Source organism: Daucus carota, chromosome 2 (genome assembly GCF_001625215.2).
Source record: "Daucus carota subsp. sativus chromosome 2, DH1 v3.0, whole genome shotgun sequence".
Taxonomy (NCBI): Eukaryota; Viridiplantae; Streptophyta; class Magnoliopsida; order Apiales; family Apiaceae; genus Daucus; species Daucus carota.
In genome coordinates this window covers 53,769,361-53,782,425 of record NC_030382.2, presented here as the reverse complement: position 1 = coordinate 53,782,425, position 13,065 = coordinate 53,769,361, and the positions used below count along the sequence as shown (strand labels likewise).

The 13,065-nt window shown below is 33.7% G+C and overlaps 2 protein-coding genes across 2 annotated transcripts; both read right to left on the bottom strand.

The window, feature by feature from the left end:
* Positions 1-2,010: 2,010 nt before the first annotated feature.
* On the bottom strand, positions 2,011-5,139 carry LOC108210138 (trihelix transcription factor ASIL2). Its single transcript, XM_017381409.2, has 2 exons — positions 3,921-5,139; positions 2,011-2,242 (listed from the first exon to the last, which is right to left on the bottom strand). Exons 1-2 carry the CDS (start codon positions 4,720-4,722, stop codon positions 2,229-2,231), a joined length of 816 nt encoding a protein of 271 aa, XP_017236898.1. The 5' UTR covers positions 4,723-5,139; the 3' UTR covers positions 2,011-2,228.
* A 4,985-nt stretch (positions 5,140-10,124) lies between these two features.
* On the bottom strand, positions 10,125-11,066 carry LOC108206833 (uncharacterized). Its single transcript, XM_017377249.2, has one exon. The coding sequence runs from the start codon at positions 10,839-10,841 to the stop codon at positions 10,302-10,304; it is 540 nt and encodes a 179-aa protein (XP_017232738.1). The 5' UTR covers positions 10,842-11,066; the 3' UTR covers positions 10,125-10,301.
* Between the last annotated feature and the right edge of the window lie 1,999 nt (positions 11,067-13,065).

The window sequence follows — 13,065 nt, the reverse complement described above, 5'->3', positions numbered from 1 at the left end:
ACTAATCAATATACTTATATAAAGGAGAAGCGAGTGGCGTGTAGGTGGCGCCTCTCACATCGTTCCGTCCTATTTTTCTAATTTTCTAGAATTTTTGGATGAAAAATATCAAAAATTAGAAATACCCTTTTTAGTTTCGGATATTAGAAGCAAGTTTCAGAATCTGATTTTGTTTCGGATTACTTATGGAATATTACCTTTTTTATTTTCGTATATATTAGAAGCAAGTTTCAGAATCTAATTTTGTTTCAGATTATTTATGGAATATATTAGTTTGAAAGTTTTAATCTGATTTTGTTTCAGATTATTTAATTATGGGAAAGAATAGCACACAAGTCGCTCTTGCACCTATAAATACCCCTATAGGTTGTAGAGTTAGATCATCTAAACACAACCTACTCTCTCTCAATACCACAACTCAACCTCTCTCTCTCTCTGGTGATAGTTCTCTTGCTCGATTTCTAATTCGGTGGTGGCGTTCTTCTGCAACGATAAGTGAAGGCTGTTTATATGGTATTAAAAAAATAAAGGTTGTTGCAAGGAAAGGTAGTTATAGACCGCTATGTGGGAGTCGACAAATCTAAACACGGGAGAAGAATATAGTCTTGATCACATGATATTGATGGTTGATATCAATAAATTAACTATCAGTGATGTATGTTTGTTGGTTATTTTTTTATAAATTTGTTTTGTTCATTGGACATGTTTGTTGTTGTTAATTTTTATATGATTTACTTTGTATACAGGAAAATATTATTCATGCATTATAGACCATTATACAAGGAAAATACTTATATGAAGGAGAAACGGGGGGCATGTAGGGTGACGCCTCTCACATCACTCTGTTCTATTTTTCTAATTTTCTGGAATTTTTGGATGAAAAATATCAAAATTGATCCGTTCAAGCAACGTTTAAGTGAAGGCAGTTTATATAGTATTAAAAAATAAAAGTTGTTACAAGTAAAGGTAGTTATAGACCGCTATCTCACGGATTTAAGTTGGATGTTTTTGTGAATCAATCCAAAAAAATTGGAGCAAAGTGACAATGTAAGAACATGATTACTTTTAAAAAAACACATATAAAATTAAGATTCGTCGTTCTTTAAATTGTTAACTACGTGTAGAAATTATTTTCATTTTTTCACCATGAATTATAGTCCAATCTTGCAATTTTATATATTAATATTGGTATTACATCAAAATTTTTATAATATAAAATTTATTTTATCCTACAAATATTAATTTTGAATTATTAATATATTTTTTATAGACAGCCACAAAATTATTGCATTCTACAAATATTAATATTGAATCATTAATATAATTTTTATAGGCCGCCGCAACGCGCGGATTCTCAACTAGTTTGCTGAAAGAGACATCAAAGTCAAAATTAATACACATGATCTTAAAAGGTAAAAGGGGCGGAGGGAGTATTTATTTCTCAATACTCCTGCTAATCTAGTAGTGTCTTCTATGGTTTCTTACAACGGCTAAGCCTAGTTGTCAAAAAAAATAAAACTACTATACCTATTCTACAATCGAGAATCTAGCGGTTTACTAATGAAAGTAAATATATAAAGACCAAAATATTGCTCTTCAAAAACATTTTTCTTTGAATACTGATGCGATGCACGAATTGCACATACGGAACATAATCAACATATGTATTTATCAAGGAAAAAAAATAGGCTCACGACTATGATATATGCACGATTTTTAAAAAATATTTACACAGAATACGACCTACAAGATGCTGTTTTTCAAAAGGGGGGGAAATTTTCAGCAGCGAGTATGCAAACACGCGTCTTCCAGATGTTCATTTCTTCGGCAGCCGGACCCTTTATCAAAATCAGTAATTGGGGTTGTTCAACTCCAAACTGAGGTGAGGACGATGTGATGATCACACATTCTGGGTTTCATCCTCCCTCTGATAATCTATTTCATAATGGTACTATACGAGCTTATGAAATTTACTCATAAAAAACAGAAACAAAATGAGGTATAAACCCATTTGACCTCTTAAAAATCTCTATACCAATCATAAAAACTGAAAATTCTACAAACAGGAAAACCATTATAGAAAATCCTCTTCTAATGGTGTGCAATGTGCATAAATTGTTGAAATTGGGTAAATCCTACCTCACAATTTCAGAAACCACCTAGATTAAAAGGAATATTTAGTTTATAACATTAACTGATAACATCCAGCACCGCCTTCTCCAATTTCGTTACTGGTACATGTCTGCAAAACAGAAGGCCAGAGAAACTTTTCAGATATGAATACGAAAATGGTCAATAATTTAGAACTGTTCAATCGAATAGTGTAACAGCAGCCTACTAGAAACATTAAAGATAGCAAATTAAGTTTAAGGCGGCTAACTTTGGCAACCAAATCATCTGACCAAGCAAAGTCTTATAACAATCAAATGCCGTTTATACTTGCAAATAAGGCTTCTAACAATCAAATGCCGTTTATACTTGTAAATAAGGCTTCTTCCTTGCTCAGCTATGAAAATCATTCCACTGCCTATGTTTTACCATCCTCGATTGCTAAGAGCAAGCTGCTGTATACGTAAACAATGGACTACTGACTACATATATACATCAAAATACCAGACAGCAACAGCAAGACTAATGCAATACTCTCACAGTTGGGTAAAGAAGGCTTAAGCAATATATAGTCTTGAATAGACATTTCCAAATACAACTCTGTTGTTATATGTGCCTCACTTAAGAAAGGGATGTGATGTGTTTTTTTCCTATCTAAGAAATACACTCAGAGACAAGGAGATTAGACAGACAAATAATACAGGCAGTTCTATACAGCAGATCAACAGAGCTACGCAAGATTCTCAAACATTTAAACATCTTGGAAAACAGCAGCACATATAATATTTACACTTCCCACCAGCATCATCAAAGAGCAACAATAAACAGCGATATCCTTTCAGCATTTTTCAGGCTAAAAAGTAAGAGTTGGGTTTGTGGAGGCATAGAAATAGCTCAATATTTCAGGCTAAAGTATTGTGTAGCCTTGATAACACAGGATAAGTTGAATGCGTGAACAGAACTTTTAGGTTTAAATATATAAGTGTATGCACTATCTAATGTGGAGTCAGCATAGCATGCAGCACGTAATACATCTCATGGAACAAGAACTAGTTACATGTCCACATTTACAATTACAGACTTTTGAAATACTTTTATCCGATCAAAGATGGCACATATTAATACTGGAACTCTTCTCAGAGCACATTTGCTATAAAATTAAAAGCAAAACAGTCAGGCAAGACGAGTCCAAAATGATAATAACGCAAACTCAAAAAATTTCATCATGGCCGGGTAAAGCTGAAAAAAAAATATGGTTTACACAAGATTCCCAACACTTTAGATAATGACACACACATACAAAAGGTTCATCCAGCCATCTACATATTCTCATACGTAATAAAATAACTCAATATATTGCAATGCAAACTAGTAAGCTGGTTAACAGTCTCAGAATTAAGTAAAGAAACTCGAATTAGTAGCGATTCATAACTATTTAAAAGCTATACTAGAGGCAAGATACTGGAAACCAACTTCTTCACACAGTAAATCCTCACCAGTGCATATCAAAAGTCAGAATTCAGTAGTTCAGAGGAAAAAAATCACAACTAACACTACAAGTAATAGCTTTGATACCACAAAACTCACAAATACCTCAATAATAAGACCAACCCCGCCAAATAACACATAATTATTCTTACAAGCAGCAAAAGGTAATTAAGTAAGTGACTATTAAATATACATCAAAAAGAACATTTCATAACAAACACAGAAGATTAGAAACATTTAACAATACCGGCACTTAAAATTCCGAGGCAATAATATCAGCCACATTTAATATCATTATATATTTAGAACACAAGATATCTCACCATCAGATCCAGAGCCAGAGCGGTTGGCGCGCTTCATCTTTTCCAAGTGGACCTGAGTGTCCATCAGCAGCTGCATCCGCTGCACCTCCAGATCCTTCACAAACTGCATACGCTGCTTTTCGAATTCTATGACCTGCAGCTGTTTGTCACGCTCCACTCGCTCATACATATTGGCAAACCTGTCAATTGCTTTTGCCAGCATCTGTAGTCCCTGCTCCCTCCCGTTGCCACCAATCTCCTCACTGACCTCCTGTTCCTGCTCCTCGTCATCGTCTTCATCAACCGCCGCAGCAGCCGCAGCAACAGCAGAGTAATTCCTCCTGAAATACGAATCATCCGCAACTGAGGCCGCCGATCTCTTCTGCGGCAGCGCCACCGCCAGCGGCTCAATCCTCTCCCCGCGCCGGATCGGCAACGGAATCGCCGTCGGCGGCGACTTCGTCTCCGACATCTTCGGCCCAATCAGAAAATCCAGCTTGTCAAAGAACATCCAATTGCTGGCCGCCGCGCCGTCGGAATCCACAACCCTAGCTTTCTCCACCTTGTACTTCTTCTTAAGCGTATCAATCCGATTCTTACACTGCACGTCCGTACGCAAAGTCTTCTTGCTATGACCGTGCCTTGAATTGACCGCATCGGCGACCTCCTGCCAGTCTTTCTGCCGGAGATTTCCGCGGTTCAGATCAATGTAGCGGCGGCCCCAGGCGTCGACGAGCGTCGCCGTGGCCTCCTCCGTCCAGCAGTCCTCGCGGAACGGCGGTGATTTGGACGGGAAGGGCGATGATTCCGGTAATTCAGACATTGTTGAGAGAGAAATCGAGAAATCGGAGGAGAGAGATAGATGGGGATGGGAGGAATAATCGAGGTGAATATAAGGGGTACGGTGAGTATCGCCGGGAGGAGAGCGCGTGGGCACGCGCGGGAGTGGGCTGGACGTGTGTGTAATTTTGGCAACCGGATCGGTCCATTAGGACTTGCATGTTTACTTTTGGTAACCGGATTCGGTCCAGTAAGACGGAAAAACAAACCGGCTACTGGGGATTGGATGGACTGGACTGTACTGTACTCGCTGTCTAAACCTATCATTAGGGTTTCCGGTGCTTTAAATTTTATATTCACCTCTAGTTTTCCACGTATATAATGAGGCGATACGATATGATTGTCGAATTGATCGTCTGGTTTTACGGACAATCAATTCGACACACATATGAACGTAATTATCGACTTAACATAAACGGATGGATATTACATAGAAATTAACCATCATTGACTCATTGCAAGATTCAATAAATATAGTATAATAGTATTAGAGCATCTCCAACCATACAAAACCTTTAGCAAAAAGGTGAGTTGTCATTCCAAATATAAAAAATTTAGCCAACCTGTTGAAAAAATCACACTCCAACCACGTGAATCTGTTGTCTATAATTTTAGCCAACCTCCTATGGTTGGCTATATTTGTCGAACCTCTACACGTCTGTAAGAAAATCTGTAGGAAGATTGCACATCATTTATTAACATATTAACTGATATATTCTATTTTAACAATTTAAAATATTAATAACATACTATTTATAAATTATAGCCAACCAATATAGCCAGCAAATTTTACATAATGATTTACAGATCCAATTTAGCCAACGATTATAGCCAACGCCGTTGGAGATGCTCTTATAATTATGAAATTTGACATTGCGACTCATAAATATAATCTGAAAGTTCATGATACTAGAAAATGTAAACATCGATAGTAAGTTATGAGAACTGAGCATCATAAATTCGAGGCAATATATAGAATGTTTGGTAGAAACTTTCAAATTGAAATATATTTTTTCATTGATATTAAGGGGCCGTTTGGTCAGGGGTATTCAGGAAAGTGAAAGGTAATCAGCTTGATTGATTCCTTTGTACGTGTTTGTTTTGTAAAAATCTTCATTCCCTTTCCCCTTTTTTAGTAGTGGGTTTACCCAATAATGCTCATAATCCATTCCCCACCCCCAACTAGGTATTTGGTTTCCCTTTCCTCACCTTTTTTCTATTTTGAGTTATAATTCATATTTTAAACAATTAAAATAAAAGATTATCATATAAAGTATTTTTAAGAATTAAAATTAATTTTTAATTTAGTTTTTTTAGTTAATATATAATTGTGACATAATTCACATGTTAATTTATTTTAAAAAATTAATAGTATGGTTAAATAAACTATATTAATTTATTAGAATGTAAATATATTATCTTGTTATAAATATGAATACATTAGCTCTTTTGAAATTATATAATATTAAAATAAAATGAATATAAAATTAATCACACAAATTTTCATTCCGTTTCTGCAACAAAACCAAACAGGTAAAACAATTCAGGATCATTCCTTTCCTTACTCTGCATTTCCCTTTCTTGATTCCATTCCGTTTCCCCGAAGCGGACCAAACGGCCAGATAATCAAGCTTCCTCATTGATATATTCGTCTTATCATTATAATAAATAGTTAGATCTAAATAATTTTATGAATAAAAGCATGATTAAAATTTATAAGCAAAGTGTATTATGTATACTTGTAATTTATGTGTCGGATATTTGGAATACTAATAAATTACAACTTATTGTATTAGAACAAGTCCAATAATGCCCTGAAATGGTGTACTAAATTATAATTTAAGACACTTGAGATAAAAATGTAATCCAACAGTGTCCTAGTGGTGCCTTAAAACAGCATTAAACATTGAGGGTCAAAAGAATATCTAATGTATTTTAATGTATTCTTTAGATGTTAAAAGGAACGATATGTATACTTAAGGGATTAAAAGGTAAAAGGTACGCCCAAATTTCATCCCAAATATGAATTGTCAAATTTACCCTCCGTTATATACCGTTATTTGAAAAAAAGACTGAAAGGTACAATAGTGAAACTTTAAGGGTGAAATCGAACGATTTTAAACATCGAGGCCGCATCGGAACATCCATCCAAACTTCGAGGGTTAAAAGGTGATTAAGCCTTAAAAAATTTATACAAATAACATTCTATTACAACGAACAACATATTATTTTATTTTTTATTATATCAATAAAAAAAAATATATTGTATTTTAATCGTTGAATTCGAACTTTCTTAGTGATGCCAAATCAGAACTTCTCTTGCTGCACATATTAAAAAGTTGAATTATCTTCTCCTGAGAAGAATTAAAATGTCAAAAGTAACTAATTATGATAATGCAAAGTTGCTAATCACGGGATTAGACGTTTGAAGTCACCGATTAGCTGATTATTGGGTCACATGTTCTGAGCTAAATATAAGAAGACATAGAGGATGCTTTAAACAATGTATTTACAGTACTTGGACCTGAGCTGGGGTCGGCCGAAACGGGGCGAGGTCGGTTTAATTCATATAACCCTTTGTTAACCCCTTTGTTAATGATTGATGCTGGGCAACTTATTAACCTTTTCCAGAGCTACCACTACCCAAAAATGGCTGGTGGTGATGATTTGTGATTTATTAAGTTTGAGAATGACACTATCAGATATGAGATATCATTCACTGCCGACACAGATGAGGAAAGTAAGGCGAAACTCCAACTATGGATCCAAATTTGAATCACCAAATGATTCAAATTTGGGACGGGATCCAAATCCTATTACAATCATGTGATCCAAATACATATCCAAATTCATCCATCCTTATAATATTCATATACTTTGATTTTAAATATTTTAGAAAATGATTAACTAATTTCATCATTAATTATAATAATATAATTAACGAATAGACAAAGATAAAATATTTAAAATCATGTGTTTGAGGTATCATATCTAATATCATGTGTTTGGTTGAGTGCTGAAATCAATATATACAATTTTTGTAAAAAATAAGTTATTAATTTATATTTATTAAAAATATTAATAAAATTATTATAGTTATATATTTTGCATCATTGATTTAATTTTGTATCAAATATTAATATTTCATTACTAAAACTGAGACAAAAAAAATAAAAAATTAATGAATCTGATACCCCATCTCATATCCACTTCGGGTATCAAAAACCCATACCTTAAGGGTTTAAGGTATGAGTTTCAAATTTTATTTTTTCCAACCAAACACCAGGTATGGGTTTGGAATGGACAAATCCCATACCTGATTCCTGATACCTATGAACCAAACGACCCCTAAGTTTAGGATACTTTTATGTGGTATTTGCAGCATTCTGAATTATTACTTTTTTTTTTATATGAGATTGATCATGGCATAAAGTTGTATATATTCGGTGTTAAATTCATATATACGTGTGTGTTATTTTATTATTGAAAGGCGAGCATTTATATATGTACTTGTGGTATATAATTTCTATAAATAAATAATTTTTGTCATCTTGAGGTGGAAATAAATAATATGTATATAATAATATATATGATAATTAGATTATTATTTATAATTTTATAAATAAATATTAGATTTATGATTGAATTCAAAAAATATTAGATTTATTATATTTAATCAAAATAAATTCTAAAAATCTACATAATTTATATTTGACCGGACGTTTTATTCGACTAATATTATTGCGGGAAAAAACTAAAGTGAGCGGTCGAATTTATGCGATCGAAAATAAATTTATTTTCGGCCAGCTAACTTTGAATGCCTTATTTTTAATAGTAGCTGGTGGTTTTCATTATTTCAACCGGTTGTTTTCGATCGCATTTATTTTCGACTAATTATCATTAAAATTAGTTTTCGATCGAAAAAGACGGTCAAAATTAGCTGTTTTTCTTCTAGTGTTTTAGACTGGAAATATTTTTTGTAACTAATATGACTTATAATTTGACATGGGACAACCTAAGATAAACCTTGGCCACTTAATTAGTTATAATCCAATCGTGCTCTTTATATGTATGTGTGTATGGTATATATTATTACATAAAATTTTAAATAAAATAAACGTAACTAAGATTTTAGCAAATTTCAAAAAATTGTTATGTAATGTAATTTATATGAATAATATAAAAAATAAAATATTATTTAAATAAATATTTAATTATTAATATATGTCTGTATATGTATGCGTATTATTTCAATAAAAAATATTTCATTTACATATATTTTAATATAACTCCACTCAATATTTCTAGAGTAGTGCTACATGCACAAAATTGGGTACAGAATTTTGCACAAAATGATGTGGCAACTGAGGTGGGAAGTTTTAATTGGTACTATTAATGCATATACAGGGACTCATTTCAATCAAAAGTTGACACATACTCATCATGTGAATGTTTTTGTGCCCAATTCTTTGTTTCTACTTTCTAGCATTTTCCATATTTTTAACTGGACTGACATCACGCGTGTTCAAAAACTTAAGTCATGTTGCTAAGAGCAAGTCCAATGCAAGATGCAAAATAGCTATAGCTATTGTTATAATTTAGCACCAAAAAGTGTTTTTTGTTGCTAAAATAGAACTTCAACTCCAATGCTAGATGCATTTTGCATCCAAATAATTCCAAAATTAAGTAACTTTAGTCCCTCTCTCCTAAACATTGTTTAAAGTTCACCACTATATATACCAATTATAGTTAGTTGATGATGTGGCATGGATGCATAAATGCATCCTTGGTTTCAAATTTAGAACCAAGGATGCATATATGCATATTTGCATCCAAGTATAGAACCCCATTGGAGTTGAGATTTTTGGCATTTGATTTCAAATTATAGAAATGGCACCACTTATAACATTGCATTGGACTTGCTCTAAAAGATACTCGGTGAAGACTGTTGATATATATAGCAATTCATAACTTCTTGTTTAATTTAACCCTACCAAGTTCACCAATTGAACATAATAATCACCGTCACAAATTAAATGGTACTTCACCCAAGTCAACACCTGAACGGTGGACATTCTTTTATCGTCAATGGCTCAATGCTCCACTCCCTCTCATAGTCTCATTTATACTGTCCATGCCACATCCTTTTCACCGGATCAGTATATTTATTAATCTACATAGACAGGAGTCTTTACTTTACTGCAGTTACTAATATTTCAAAAGGAAAAAAAATCAGTTAATCATGACGAGTAGAACTCTACCAGCAATTCCGAACAAACGAACAGCTCGTGATCACTACTCAGAAACTATATATAGTAGTTATGAGATCAGCTCTTCTGCAAACAGAAATATAGATTTTTGACCCAGCTAGATTGAGTCGGTAACTTAACACAAAACAACTAACAGTAGTTTTTTTTACCATTTCTACAAATTTTTAGTATGTACAAAGAAGAAAGAAGAGGATAAATGTTTAAAACAGCCTCAAAACTCATTTCAAGAACCCTAATCAATTAATATAGAAAAGATGAGGCAAAACAGAAAGTAGAACTTGATGGCACAATATCAAGAATCATACAATATCGGGGTCTCAGAAATGCTCTCTAAATGAGGTCTCCACACTCCAGCTCGTCCTCTTCTCCGATCCCTCTGAGTCGACACTTTCTCAGATAAAATCTCTGCTAAATAATTGTCATTCACATTCTCCCTTTCAGCTTCTCTTCTCGTCTTCTTCGTTGATGATCTCCGTCGACTACTCTTCTCCGAGGATGATGATGTGGAAGCAACAGGCATCAGAAAATATATCTTCCCGCGTTGAAGTTGTGCCTCGGGAGGAATTATCATCACTTGAGGATAAATTTCGTTACTGCCTTCATACGGAGATGAAGAAGATGGTTTCTTGAGCACATGTTTGGGGTGCAGTTTCATGATCTCATCTGCAAAAACTGTTCCGCTTAATTCTTCGACGTAGCCATTAGTATGAACTATGCGAATCACATCAAGTGCGCCGCAAGGAAGGATGCAGGAGATGCAGCATCTAAGGGTGTTAATCATACTAAATTCAGCAGAATTAATGGAGAAAGCAAGAGAAAAGTAGGAAAGCATGTATATATATTGCGAGACTAGAGAAAGATAAAGATACTATACATCGGAGTAGGTATATCAGGAGCTAGTATTGTAAGTTTTGTAAGGAAGATGTTTTTATTATACTATAGCCTTTAGGGTTTCTCCCTGCCTTTTGTGATGGTTTTGTGGAAGGATTAATGAAATCTATGGGGTGAATGATTGCAAAAGCAATACCATTAAATTTGTACTTTGCCTTTTGGATCTATCATATAAATTTAGGGCCCTTGCACAGCTCCTCACCTCCTCTTAACTATTCAAATCGTTCCATTATTAATTGGCTTTGGGGCTATATGTTGGGTCTAGTTGGCTATTATCTATACTTGGACAGATGTGTGCTGCAACATACATTTTCGGGGAATAGTTGTCCGATTTTTCTAGTGTATAAAAAAAAACCCTATCTTTAATTTCTGTTATAAAGATATAGGTTTTCACTTTTTTGTTATTAACATACGTATGTCGGATACCTCACAAGGTTATTATGTTCAATAACTCATCGCGGATATTAAAATTAACTCACTCATTCTGCCGATTATCTAATTATTCAAACTTTTAAGCGCCAAGGCAGACTGATATACTATTATCACTAATGAAGGTATTTGCTGCAGCTCAATCTTCCAATTTTAGTACTGTATATTCTCTCATTCACATTACTTAAAACTTAAAAGTGGTAACTGTAAACATAAACCAAAAGGCTCCATCATAACATAAAGAAAATGGCTAGATCGAACAGATCCAAAGAATTTAATAAAAGATTGATATGATGAGCATATGAATTATTGTTTTAGTGGGGCATAATACAGTGTAGAATTTTCAATATAATTAATCAAAATCAAACACCTAATATTTTCATTGTCGCTCGCAGAAAAATGCATATATAAGTGGTCGATTTTACTTGCAGTTTTGATGATGATGGGACAACAGAATGTGTCTGTCCCACATCCATTAGTGTTGAGATGTAGATGTTAGTGGACTCATGTGAGGAATGGGGTTCAGGGTCCATATTTACACATTAGCATCGATATCTAGCTATCTGTGCACATCAGCACATTTTTATAATTTTATTCATTTCTACTAATTAATAATTATAATTAAAACAGACAAAGATGAATCGTGCATAATTAAGCTTCGCGCTCCATGTAGAACACATTTTCGCGTGATAAATGTTCCGCACATATGTCAAGCGATTCTTCCGCACTTCAGTTGTTCTCACGCTAAAAACTCGTAACAATTATAATGATTGCGGAAGAAATGATAAAATAAAGAGGGAGGAGTGGTACTAAGAATGCAGGTAGCAGGAGTTGTACTTTACAGGATGGAAGTGAGATTGGAGATGATGGGGGTGAGTGGCATTTGTTAGGGAGAGGTACAATTATTTGAGAGAACAGGTAGATAGATAGATGGGAATGAGATACTTGATCATATTAAAGGTAGAGGGGCCTTTACAGTTTGTAATCATCTCAGGCTGTATATTACATGAACCCAAAAGCAAAAGCTACACACACTCGCCAATCATAGTGTGTGTAAACTTGAATGTATATTCTCTGCTATCATCTGCAGTTTTTATTTTACATATCTGGTTCAAAATTCTCTGTCACACTGATGATTGGTTGTTGTTTGGCACCAGATTGCAGTTATAAAGTCTGCACAATACCTTCTCTTTCATCACCTTCAAATTCTTACTGTAATCTCAATAAAAATCTCAATTGCGGATGTCAACTAAATAATACTCTATTTTGTTATTAGATAATCGATCACGCGACTTTAATTTTACTTGCATATCAGCTTTTCAAGGGGTGTGATTTTAACAAATTAATAACAATATAAAAATCTAAAGTTTGTACTTGATTTTAATTGATTGATACAAATTAAAAGCATTAGTTGATTATATTGTTTATCTAAAATTTAGAAAATTTTAGAATACCTAGTGTATAAAAAGTCATAATAGACTATTAATTTTTTTTTTACTAATATTTTGAGGAACGTGAGACAGCAGAGGATAAACACCAAGGCCCGTGGACTACTAATTTAAATTAATTGACATCAGTTATAATTATAATTATATAAATTTTCTACAGATAATTGTGGCGAGTGTGTTTAATCAATCTTCTACACTTGTCATCTATGTGCCATTGTCGCCCTTAAAGTACGGCATATTAACTCTTCCCGGCGCCTGATTCAGTTTGCCTGCGTTCTTCAACGTTTT